This window comes from Ochotona curzoniae, unplaced genomic scaffold (assembly GCF_017591425.1).
Source record: "Ochotona curzoniae isolate NIBS_2020 unplaced genomic scaffold, NIBS_Ocur_1.0 scaffold_4506, whole genome shotgun sequence".
Taxonomy (NCBI): Eukaryota; Metazoa; Chordata; class Mammalia; order Lagomorpha; family Ochotonidae; genus Ochotona; species Ochotona curzoniae.
Window position 1 is genome coordinate 55,475,137 of NW_024467119.1, and position 13,319 is coordinate 55,488,455.

Consider the following 13,319-nt stretch of genomic DNA (forward strand, 5'->3'; position numbering starts at 1 on the left):
TCTTAGAGTTTTGAAAATCATATTAACATTTAAAATGGGGCCATTTTAAGTTTCTAAATATGCTTGAAAGAATTTCACAAGTTACTTTTGTAGTATGTTTCCATCCAGGAACATTTGAGGTTTTTAAAGTTCTTATTAAATCTTTGTGCATTTCATCATCCAATCCTGAACAATTCTTTTTAATTCCAAAGTAATTGATCTTGATATGTAAGAGAATTTCCTCTGTCCTTTATAGCTTCTAAATAGTTGTCATTGGAAACTAGTGATTTTTTAAAAAAGATTTCTTTATTTATTTGAAACGCAGATTTACAGAAAGAGGGAGAGAGAGAAAGATCTTGCATCAGTTGGTTCACTCTGCAGACTGAAAGCTGGAACTGGACTGACCCGAAGCCAGGGTCCAGGAACTTCTTCCAAGTCTTCCAAGTGGGTGCAGGGCTCGAGCACTTGAGACTTTTTTGGTTTTTTGGTTTTTTGTTTGTTTTGCTGCTTTCCTAGGTGCATTAGCAGGGAGCTGAATCAAGGTGCAGCAGTTGGGTGCCCATGTGGGATGCTGGTACCATAGGCAGCAGATTTACCCAAATAACACAGCACACTCCCCAGATGGATTTCAGTGAAGGTGAAGGTAGCTCATTTTGGAGATGGAGCTCAGAGGATTGCTAGCCCCCAGGTGTGAGAAAACAAGAGGGAGGAGAGTGCTCTCACCTCCCCTGCCCTGGCGTGCTCGAGGTGGGCTGTTAGCCAGGCCCCCCTCCCTATACCTGCAGACGAACATCCATGAGGACACCTAGAGGGATGTGAGCAAAGAGGCCTGGCAGGTGCTCCCGCAGCCCCCATTTACTAGCCAGGTCATAACTCCTTTTCCCAGTTATACTTCTTTCTTTTCTTTTTTTTTTTTTAAGATTTATTTAATTTTATTATAAAGTTAGATATTTAGAGAGGAGGAGAGACAGAGAAGAAGATCTTCTATCTGCAGAGTCACTCACCAAGCGGCCACAATGGTTGGAGCTGCACTGATCTGAAGCCAGGAGCCTGGAGCCTCTTCCAGATCTCCCACACGGGTGCAGGGTGCAGGGTCCCAAGGCTCTAGACCCTTCTCGACTGATTTCCCAGGTCACAAGCATGGGAGCTAGATGGGAAGGGGGGCTGCCAGGATACAGGATATGGGGTTCTGGTGTGTGCAAGGTGAGGGCTTTAGCTACTAGGCTACCACGCCAGGCCCCCAGTTGTACTTTTCTAAATCCACCCACCTCTTCATCAGATCTAGCCCAAGAAATACATAGATTTCCCTGTGCCTTTGGGACTTCAAGGGTGCTTGTGTCACATAAAACTTCTATCAGTATGTTTGTCTCTTATTAATCTGTCTTTTGTTACATGGCCTCAGGCATGTACCTACCTATGGGTGAATCCTATTGCCTTCTCTATGGATCATGCACCAGCCCAGAGAAGGGAGAAGCTTATGTCTGCTTTTAAAGATTCAAAGAATTTTCTTGAACTACATCACATCCTACAAATGCACCTGAGATTGAAGCTCTTAGTCCCCTTTGTGTCACTACAACAAAATGCCCGAAGCTGGATACTTCCCAAGGACGTTTATTTGGCTCACAATTCTGGTGGCAAAGAAACCCAAACGGCATGGTACTGGGGTCTCAGCAGGCACTCCCTGAGTGTGTCACAAGCAGCAAACAGCATCACCTGGCTGGAGTATGTGTGGAAGAAGCTGGCAAGAGTGAGCTTGGAAAGCTGAACTGGCTTGTAACAACCGATGCTGGGGGAGAACCAACCTGTATTACTCCATCATGTCTGTGCAGCCCCCATGAGCTAATTACCTTCCAGTAGGTTCCATCACCTAAATATTTCACCACACTGGGAACCAAGCTTGCAGCATATAAACCTTTGCAGGGGGGCAGGGAGGAGTTGTCAGTCAAACCCACGCCATAGTAGTCCAATCTTGGAGCCCAAGAGCATGTTACTAAACAGAGGAACTTGTTTACTTGTACCTCCATCTAGAAGCTTCCCCAAACCTCCTCTCTGCAACCAAATTGAATCACCTTGTCCCAGAACCTCACCTTCCCATTCTTGTATGGCTTCGTGGTTTTTCCATCTGTGTTTAGCTTACTCCTCCTTCCTGACTTTTTCCCCTTAGTATCTCCCACCGCACTTACGCAGAGCCTTGTACATAGCAGGTCTTCAACAAAGGCAAGCTTTTAGGATGTTATTTTGCACATCCTCCGGAGTACCTGCTAGAGTCTACCAAAAATGACCAAAAACGTCATTCACTTCAATTTGTAGGATTCTCTGAAAATGACTCTCCTTCCAAGAATTGCTAACAGCTTAGCAAGGGCGGATGCCAACTCCGACATTCCTGCCTTTCCATTGCAGGAAGGATTTGGGGCCTCTCCTCATCCACCATCACTGTCTAAGTGAGGTCGGTAAAAGGAAACGTTTTCTTTTCAGCGACCTCATTTGCTCCCCATCTCTGGCCTTTTTCTCCTTGCTGGTAAACGACTTCAATCTCCGTCCTTAGCAGTTCACGCCCCCTCGCGTTCCTATGGTGCTTGAGGGATTTTAAAATATCCACTCTGACACAGAACCCGCCAGGCTTCTCCTTCTTTGGGGGGTTGAAGCTTGGAAAAGGAATGATGGAGAAAGTTTCACGCTAACTTAAAAAGTTGAGTCACAGCCCATTACACAGCGAAAAGTTTTGCAGCCTGCACCCGGGTGCGTGGCGCGGGGTTGGGCAGCGGTGCCCTCTTGGGAACCCAGGAAGTCGAGCCCCCAGGACAGCGAGGCCCGAGCCGCCGCCCACGGCGCGGCCCCTGCACCCGTGGCTCCCGTGGCCGAGGTCCCGCCGCCCCAGGGCGCTGATGTCGCGCGCGTGCGTGGTGTAGCCCAAGCACCGGGCTCCGAGGCCGGGCCGCAAAAAACCCGGAGCCCGGAGGGGGCAGGGCCACGGGCGCGGGGGCTTGGCGGGTGGTGGGGCTGGGAGAGGTAGAAGATGTGACGCCGCGGCCCTCCGCCTCCAGAGCAGCGGACGCAGTGTCCGCGCCTGCAACCGGCCCCGGGGTGCTGCAGCCTGGCAGGCGGCTTTTTCTGAGAGTCGCGGCCGCGGACACAACTCATCCCTCAGCCCGGCCCGCGGGGCCGCCGGGGCTCGCCTCGCGCCAGAGCCGGCGGAGAGCGGAGCAGCCGGGCTGCACGAGGCTGGGGGCCCGCGGGCGCGGCCGCGCGCAGCCGGGCGGGAGGCTGGGGGGCCGGGGCCGGGGTCGTGCCCCGGAGCGGGTCGGAGGCCGGGGCCGAGCCCGGGGGGCGGCCTCTCCCCACGCGGCTCCTGCAGCTCCCGCGGCTCGGGGGCTCCGACAGGGACCCGAAGGGGCCATGGCAGCCGGGAGCATCACCACGCTGCCCGCCCTGCCGGAGGACGGAGGCAGCGGCGCCTTCCCGCCCGGCCACTTCAAGGACCCCAAGCGGCTTTACTGCAAAAACGGCGGCTTCTTTCTGCGGATTCACCCCGACGGCCGCGTGGACGGGGTTCGGGAGAAGAGCGACCCTCACAGTGAGTGCGCGCCCCTTCCGCTGTCCTCCTCTCGCGCAGATCCCACTCCTGTCTCGGGGGGGAACGTATGGTTTCTTAGAACGTGCTGCCCTCGGCGGTTTCGGGTTCACCGCTTGCCCCCTCTGGCCCTGAGCTGCGGTTTCGGGTTAGACGGCCCCGGCCTTTGGGCTGTGCCAGTTTCCCTTGGTGAACCAGCGCCCGGGACCCGCAGCCGCAGGCGTCTGGCCGGCCGGGCTTCCTTGGCACAGACCACCTGTCACGTGCGGGATGCCCCGCGCGGACCACGAGGGCTGCTGCCTGCGCGCGCTCTGCCACCGAGAGAGGAGGAGCGGCTGCGGAGTTAAACGTTCTTGGGAAAACAAAACTTTTTTTCCCGAAATTCTACGCTTGAATTTCGCTCAGTATGACCTCAGGCATCTGGCACACACCACTGCCACCCATTTCTGGTCACCCCCCACCCCCCACCTTGAATTGACGAAAGCTGAAAGACCTAAACCAAAGAACCCCCCACCTCCAGGACTTTTGTTTGAATCAGTAATGAAAAGGCGTACGCAGCTTTTGAGAACTTGAGCATTTAACCCCAGAGCTGCGGTTTCCCCAGCTATAAAGTCGGGAAAATGTCTATCTTGCAACTGATTTTAGAACCTGTTAAAAGTGTGTGTGCATGTGTGTTTTCAAACTTTCGGTGTGCATGAGCCTCAGCTGCGCGGGTTGTTCTACCACTGCCAGACCGGACCTCTGAGTCTCTCGCTGCCTCCTACTGAGCAGGGGCCGAGCTTTGCACTTTCATCAAGTCCCGAATAGGGATCACACTTGGACAGCCAAACGAGGAAGAAAATTGGGCACAGAATGGGCTGGTGGAGTTGGAAGTGAGATGGACCAGAATATATTAGTCTCTGTTACCCTGTGAGTATGTGAAACATTCGTTTTAAAAGGTGTGTGGGGATGTGTGTGCACACACACACACGTGGCACCCCTTATGTACAAGGTCCAGGTGGAGGAACTGAGCCTGAGATTTGGCTGGGGTCTGGCCCCCCGCCCCAGGTGTACTGTTTTTAAGATGCTAATAGAATAAGTGTCTTTGCACTGTTGAGGATGTCGGGGAAGAGAATGGAGAGCAGGCTTATAATCACAGGCAAGTTGACACAATGGGAATTGTGTTTTTGTTTTAGGTAGGTCTCTGTTGTTTCAAAAGTAACAACCAGCAAAATATGCAGGTCTTTAATTTTCTTTAGGCCTGCTGTAATTAAAACCGTTCTTAATCGCTGAATCTGGTAAACTGAAAAGATGCTGTAACAGTGTGTGCAGGTGGATTTCAGAAAATTTGTACTTGAGGCTCATTCTGCTGGTATCCTGTAGGCTAGCTTGGCTGATTAGGGCAAGGCGTGTGTATGCCCCAGTTCGTTTTGTCCTTTCCCCTTGTCACATCAGTTACTTAAAACGTTTTATGATGGAGGTCAGAGGACTTGCACCAGACGAAGTCCATGCTTGGGGCTTCCCCTAAACACCGCCTTTCACTGCAGTAGCTGCCTGGATCTGTAGAAGGCTCTGCTACCTAGGTTGCCGCAGATGCACTCTGTCATGCTCATACAGGCATGAAATTGCCTGTAGAGCCATTTCTCTTTTTGTATCTCCATCAAATGATGGCATGACTTTTCTGAGAGTTGACCGATTCAGAAGGAGACCGATGGGAAAGACAGAAGCAATGAGTGTGGATGCCTCATAACAATGTCCTTGCAACCACATGCTCCTGTTTGCCAAATCAGACAAAAGAGACCAGCATTTCTGGTCAGTTTTAACCCTGGAGAGATTGCAGCAAACTGGGTGATGGCCACTGAATTATAGCTCAGGTATCTAGATCTGTTTGAAGTGGGAAACACAGGATTTCCTGCCTCAAACTGTTTTTGTTCATACAACCTTTTTTTTTTAAGGCTGAGTTTAACTGTGGTCGTATTTTAGTATTAATATGGATTAAGTTCGGACTGCAGTTCCTTCCCTCAAGCTGGCCAAAAGGATTGGAATTGAAAGGCTAAGGGGTGAGGTGCATAGTTAAGGGGTCAGCTCAGGCATGAAAGACCAGGCATAGTGAGGAGAGGGCCAGACAGTGAGCACAGAGTCCCGCTTCTTCTGAAATGCAAGTAGCAGAAAATGACAATACAGATTTTTCCACTTTCTCATTGCAGTGGCAGGTCAACTTTGTTTCGTACCTGGGGATCTTATGAGTTGTTTTTACTTGAAGTGGCCCAGTTCCTGGCATGGTGTTCCCGGAACAGTCTTCATTGACACAATAGCCTTGATAAAAGCAAGATGTGAAAAGCAGTGAGGGACTCGGCTTCTCCAGAGAGTGCTGCACCCCCTGCCTGCCTATTGGTCTCCTGATGTCTTGCCAGCCTCATTCAGTATCCAGGGGCATGGGTCCCCTTAAGTGTGTACCCTGCAGCTAATGAACCATGTGACAAGGTTGGGGAAGAGAACATTCTATCACAAGTGGCATCTACCATATGTGTTGACATCTAGAAACTGAAATGTATGCTGCTTGTGTACGTTTTAGCGTTAAATCTATTCCAGATGCTCTTATTTAGGGGAGAGTGAAGGTACTTAGAAGTGCTTGGTCTCCTCTTGGGCTTCTTTTGTGTGTTTCCAGGCTGCCGAGGATGCTGAAGCTGGGGGACTGTTGGGGGGATGGTGTTGAAGTCCTGCCCCACATCCCCACCATGCCAGTGTGGAGTGGTGGGGGGAGTGTGAGATCCATGCAACCCCAATCATAAAAGCATATACTTGGGGGTCAGTGCTAGGGTTCAACAGGCAGATCCTCCACCTGCAAATGCCAGCAGTCCCTCATGGGTACTGGCTTGTGAACTGGCTGCTCCGCTTTTCATCCAGCTCCCTGCTTATGGCCTGGGAAGGCAGCAGAGGACAGCCCAAGTGCTTGGGACCCTGCACCCACATGGAAGACCCCGAGGAGATGCCTGGTTTCAAATCAGTTCAGCTCTGGCTGTTGTAGCCATTTGGGGAGTGAACCAGCAGGTGGAGGATCTTTATCTCCCCCTCTCTATGTAAGTCTGTCTCTCCAATAAAAACAAAACAAACAAAAACACAGACTTAGGAAATCTAGAAGCCTTCAGATCCTGCTCATCAGTTTTGCAGAAGAATGGGTTGACGTTTGGAAAAGTAGCAGACTGCCGGCTGATTTTTACCTTGCCCACCTGTTCCCTTGCTGATTCTGCCTGTCCTCCCCCAGCCTCACTTCTGACTGCCATGGAGCATGTTTGCTGGACCCGCAGGCTTAGGGTGCTGAAATGGACACCTTCCTCCTCTTCAGCTTGCATTCCTGAAGGATTTGGGATACCCACTTTTGCTTCTTTCATCTCTGCCTTTATGTAAATGGAACCTTTGACTTTACTGCTATTAGATTTTTCCCCACTGCTCACCTTTTTTTTTTTTTCTCGATGATATCTGGCAAATGAAACCCACTTATTTGCCTTGATAGCACAATGTTTATCGTAATGCTGTTTGTGTGCAGTAAACAAATGAAGTCAGAATCTAATAGCTCATTTAATCCTGCAGGCCATGTAATGGGTACAGCAATGAAAGGACAATTCATGAGTCATAGCTATTACCACACCTTAGGAACCCTTTCAGATGAGTTAGATGCCAAGTGACTTCAGCCTCGCAAAGGCAGCATCCTCTCAATGATGTCCCCTGAGGGCTTGCACTGTGTTTATAAATTGGCCATTATGTAATTAGAGTTTGATGGTGGTGTAACAGTTGGGTTGTAAGTATTCTCATTTTGATTTATGATGCCATTTTACACGGATGGCCAGGATTTTAAAGCTTAGTTTGAAAATAAAATGTTACAGATGTGGTAAACAAAACAAGACTCATCCTTTATAAGCATCCAATTATCTTTATTCATGTACACATGGATTCTGCAATATCTCCATCATAGGCTATTGAGAAAGGCGACTTAAGGTCTCATATCATTAGAACTGCTATTTTTCTGACTGCAAGGAGCTTGTACAACAGGACGATAACTACACAAGTGTCATGGTGTCTGCATGTTTTTCCAATTCCTGTGTGTGTTGATTTTCCAGACACTCAGCTGTGGCTTCTTTGTCCTGCAGCACACATCTGTAAGAAGGCTAGCCCAAGGAGGAGTCTGTGACTAAGAAACAGCAAGGAAAATCAAATACACTTGGGATCCAATCTTCATTTCTTGATCTTATTTCATACTAGGTTTATTTTACTCTTTCTATGTTTGTTTTTGTTTTATTTTATTTAAAAAAAAAATGTGTTTGAGAGACAGAGCTCCCATCTTCTGGTTCACTTCCCAAATACCCACACGGGTCAGGGCTGAAGTCAGAAGGTGGGAATTCAGTCCAGGCTCCCATGGTGATGGCAGAGACCTGACCCCCTGGGCCATCTTCTGCTGCCTCCGAGGGTCTGCACTGGTTAGAAGCTGGAATTAGAAGATAGAGCTGGGAAGTGAACCCAAGTTTTATGATATGGAATGGGGCTACCTTGACTGCTAAACACCAACTGCTTGTGGTGTGTTTGAATTTGTCACTTCCTGTGTTCCAAAATTTGAGTTACTGTTTTAACTTCCTACTGTCAGTACTCAATAGATAGCTAATTCTTGATGGTAAAATAATTTGGATTACTGATTTTTTTTTAAGATTTGTTTATGTAAAATTCAGAGTTAGAGAGAAGGAAAGACAGAGCAAGAATCTTCATCCGCTGGTTTATTTCCCAAGTGGCCACAGCAGGCAGAATTGAGCCAGGCCAAAACCAGGAGCTTCAACCAAATCTTCCACATGGGCAGTAGGGACTCAAGCACTTGTGCCATCCTCTGCTGCTTTCCCAAGCCTTTGGCAAGGAGCTGGGTTGGAATGGAGCTCATCGGAGTAGAACTGGTGCTCATATGGGATGCTGGTTTCAGAGTCAGTAGATCTGCCAGCTGTACCATGACAACAGCCCCTGGGATTCTAAGGATTTAGATCGGATTTTCATAGTATCATTCGAAAATGTATTTGTGACACCATGATTTTTCTGTCAGCTCTTGTATTCTCTTTTCCTGTCAGACTTCTGCTCTAGTAGTTAGAGCCCTGCAGGCCCTCTAAGTTAGGTTATTTATAGTCACAGGAATTTAGGAGAAGTGACTTCCAGGCACCTCACCCATTGAGCCATAGACTGTGGTTCTTAGAAGCCAGACTAGTCCCATTCTAAATCCTTGTGGGATATTTTTAGTTTGAAGAAATTTAGAAGGCCCGGAGGCGACAGACAGCCCATCTTCAGTGTTTAATTTATGTCTCATTCCAGCTGTCTTGTCACTCTTCTGCACAAGGTGACTTTTGACTTGACTGTCGTATCCTTTAATGCTTACTCATTCATTCATTCCAGAAATCTATACCCTGTGTCTGTATTTGTGTTTTCAAAGTGCCATTGAGTTCCTCAAATTAACTTCACCTCTAAGTTCAATTCCTCAATGAAATGCTGAAAAGGGAAGAATCATCAATTTTTAAACTGTTTTGGAAGCTAAAAAAAGAGAGAGAGAAGGTATTTGAATTTTAAGAGTTAAAATGTTCCATTGAAAGGAATGATCCTGTTTTAATTCATAGTTAAGCTGTATTTTCATTTGTCATAGAAGTTTGTAATTATAGCTCAAGTTAACTGGGTGAGATTTTTTTTTAAAGATTTATTTTTATTATTTTTTCATTGGAAAGGCGGATATACAGAGAGGAGAGATAGAGAGGAAGATCTTCCGTCCAATGATTCACTCCCCAAGTGAGCGCAACGGGCCGATACTATGCCGATCCGAAGCCAGGAGCCTCTTCCGGGTCTCCCACGCAGGTGCAGGTTCCCAAAGCTTTGGGCCGTCCTCGACTGCTTTCCCAGGCCACAGGCAGGGAGCTGGAAGGGAAGCGGGGCTGCCGGGATTAGAACCGGCACCCATATGGGATCCCGGGCGTGCAAGGTGAGGACCTTTAACCACTTGCGCCACGCTGCTGGGGCCCGCTGGGTGAGATTTTTAAGGAAATCTAGCCAAATCCTCTGAGTAGAATAGTCTCTAATTAAGCACTTTAGGGACCATGACTTGTCCATGTTTGTAGACATTGTAAAGGATCAGGTGCCTTCAGGGATGCTAACTAAATGTTCAGCAATGAAGAAAACGTCCTGTGAAATAACTGTTCATGTTAATAAGTTGTGGACAGCTTGCTTGCAATGTGTGGTTTTCCTGATACAGTGACATGTACCTTTAAATGTAATTATATCTCACAGAATTATTTTTGGACAATATTTGGCAATCTTAGTGGCTAACTATTGGCTTTTAGGATATTATATAGAAAGGAGAATTAGTTTTCTGAGAACACATTTTTAGATCTAATTTTATTAAAAACATGTATTTTTGTGTACTATGTGATATAGAATTTTTTTCAAGTAAGTTATTCATTCTTTTGTGAATGATATATTAGAGTTCTGTACTTCAACCTTGTCTCCATTTCTTCTTTCAGAAATTCTCTATTTTAAAGATTTATTTATTTGAAAGGCAGAGAGGGGGAAGATTCAGAGAGACCTCCAATTCACTGGTTCACTCCCCAGTTGGTTGTGTTGGCCAGGACTGAGCTGGGCTGGAGCCAGAATGCTCATGTGGGTCTCCTGCTTGGGTGATGTGGCCCCAGGACTTGGACCATCCTCTGCTGATTTTCCCAGGCCATCCACAGGGAGAAGCAGACAACTCCCATTTACTGATTTATTCCCCAAAAGCCTGCAACAGCCAGTGCTCAGCTACATGGAACTTATTAGTTGTGTGGAAGGAACTCAAGTTGTTTTAACCATCACTACTGCCTCCCAGGGTCTTGGTTATCAGGAAACTAGAATCAGAAGCTGGAGCCAGCAACTGTGATATGGGATGTCTGTTGTAACACTAAGCTGCATGTCTGTCCTCATTTCTTTTCTTTTTTTTTTTATTTTCTTTTCTGTCCCTCCTCCCCTCTCCTGCTTTCCCCCCTTCCTCCACTCCCTTTTTCTCTCCTCCGTTACCCCTGTCTGTCTTTCTTTCCTTCATAAGATTTATATATTTATGTGAAAGCCAGAGTTACAGAGAAAGGCAGAGCTAGAGAGGGAAAGAGGAACAGGCATTTCCTCTTTTAGTTCACTCCCTAAATATTTATTAATGCTGGACCACACTGAACTCCTGAAACTGCAACCCAGGTCTTCCACTGGGTGGGCACACCATTGAAAGGACAGGTGCACCACAACTTGAACTCAACATACATGAAACTAGCACTCCTTCCTACCAAATTTTTGCATGTCATGAAGTTATTCTGGTCTCCAAAGCTAGATATCTTGTTTTTGTTTGTTTGTTTGTTTTTTATGTCTTTCTCTTCTTCCTCTGTGTGTGTGTGTGTGTGTGTGTGTGTGTGTGTGTGTGTGTGTGTAAAGTGTTTTGTGTTTTTCAGCCTTAGTGATTTGGTTTCTGTGTCTCTTGATTTCCTCTGACCGTCTCTTTCCTACCATACCCAGGCCTACCTGGCCTTCCTTCCTACTTTTTAGCATTCATAATCCTCAGATGGTGCTTTAATTGTAGTCCTGTAGGGCCTGGCATTATGGTACATTGAATTAAGCTGTGAGCTGCAACACTGGCATCTTAAATTGGAACAAGGTTTGTGTGTTGACTGCTCTGCTTCTGCTCCTACCCCCTGTTAAAGTACCTGGGAGAGCAGCAGAAGATGAGAGCTTCGGCTCCTGTCACTCACCTGTATGGAGTTCCAGGCTTCTGGCTTCAGCCTGGCCAGCTCCAGGCTGTTGCAGTTATTTGGGGAGTGAGTCGGTGGATGGCAGATTGATCAGTGTCTCCATCTCTCTCTTTCTCTATTGGTTTTCAAATAAATGAAAATCTTGAAGTTGTAGTTCAGTAACTTGAAAGAACCATCATTATTACAGTGATTGATGTTTCTTCATTTGATTTGGAAAAGCTTTTTTTTATTACTAATTCTCTTGATATCTTCTCCTATTCTCCCCTTTCTTTGTAAAGATCTTATTTTAAAAAACTAATGAAAAAATTGTAACTGTATGATGTGATGTTTTGTTACTTGTATACATGGTGTGAAATTCAAATCAGGGTAAGCATATCTGCCTCTTTTAATGTTTATCATTTTTTGTGTGGTGAAAACATTGAAAATTCCATCTTCTAGCTTTTCAGTGTACAACAGTATACAGATCTGTAGTCATCTTAGCAAGGACCAGAACTCTTCTAACTGTAAGAGAGGAACTCCTAACTCCCTCTCTTCCCCTCCCACTTTTCCCAGCCTCTTGTTATGACCATTCTGTGCTCAACTTCTAAGAGATCAACTTTTTTTAAATCCACATGATTGTGACTATGCAGTATTTGTCTTTCTCACTGGCTTATTTCCCTTAACATAATGTCCTCCAGTACCATGCATGTTACTGACACACTCGTATTCATTTTTTTCGGAAATACCCAAAGTAGTGACATTATTAGATCATTTGGTAGTTCTAGTTTTGTTTTATTTTATCTTTTTAAATATTTATTTTTATTGAAAAGGCAGATCTACAGAGAAGGAGATACTGAGGAAAAGATCTTCTGTTCACTGATTCACTCCCCAAGTGACCACAACTGCTGGATCTGAATCCAGGAGCCATGAGCTTCTTTGGGTCTCCCACATGGAAGCAGGGTCGCAAGGCTTTAGGCCATCCTCTGCTGCTTTCCCAGACCACAGACAGGGAGCTTGGTGGGAGGTGGAACAGCCGGGACATGAATCTACTCCTGTATGAGATCCCGGTGTGTGCAAGACGAGGACTTTAGCGAGTAGGTTACTGTGCTGGGCCCAGTAGTTCTAGGGTTTTTTGGGAGGGAATCTCAATACAATTTTTACAGTGCTATTACTAATTCCCCTTGCCTTCCACTGAGGGCAGACATTCCCTTTACTCTACATCCCTGCCAATGCTTATTGTCTTTTTTTTTTGAACAGCATTTATTTGAAAGGTACAGTTAAGAGGAACAGACAGTCAGGGATCTTGCATTTGCTGGTTCATTCCCCAAATGGTGTCAGTGGACCACTGGGGCTTGTGTTCATGTGGAGTGCTGGGGTGACATGTGGCAATGACCGCTCCTCTTTAAGATAGCCATTCTAGCTGGAGTGAGGTGGTTTGATTTACATTTCCCTGATGGTAGTGATATTGAGCATCGTTTCTGTTCCTTTCAGCCATTTTTGTCTTCTTTTGAGAAATAGATGTTGCTTTTAAAAAATAATAGTAATTTATTTGAAAAGTAGATAGATCATCACTCATCTTTTGCTTTCCCAGGTGTATCAGCAGGGAGCTGGATTGGAAGGGAAGTAATCGGGACTCTAAGCAGTGCTTTAAAAACGGGATGCCCATGTTGCTGGCAGCAGCTTAGCTTGTTGCGCCTTGATGCCCACCCCAACTGCCCATTTTTGATGGGATTATGTGTGTGTGTGTATTTTGCTACTGAAGGAAAAAAAATCTTCTTAGAGCCAGTTCAGCAATCCTTTTTAAATTTTTTCTCCTGCCTTCTCAGAATGATTTCTGTTTCTGCTTTATCTTAGTCCTTGAGGCAAAGTCTACAGAACACAGTGATTTTTTGCCACGACTAAATGTTGGTGTGTCTGTCTTCTTCCCTGGTACTGTGAGCTCTTTGTAGGCCAGGCCTCTCCTAGATGTTTGATAAGTTAAACAGGTGACCAGTGTTGTAGCCGTGTCTCTTAACTTTGTTTCTGATTTT

General features: G+C 46.5%; 1 protein-coding gene across 1 annotated transcript in view; it reads left to right on the top strand.

Moving 5' to 3' along the window:
* The first annotated feature begins 1,632 nt into the window (after positions 1-1,632).
* Positions 1,633-13,319, top strand: part of FGF2 (fibroblast growth factor 2) — a 63,235-nt gene continuing 51,548 nt past the window's right edge. Inside the window, 4 exon segments of the mRNA XM_040967385.1 lie at positions 1,633-1,832; positions 2,889-3,016; positions 3,019-3,118; positions 3,120-3,553. Of these exon segments, the coding sequence (XP_040823319.1) occupies positions 1,633-1,832; positions 2,889-3,016; positions 3,019-3,118; positions 3,120-3,553 (862 nt within the window).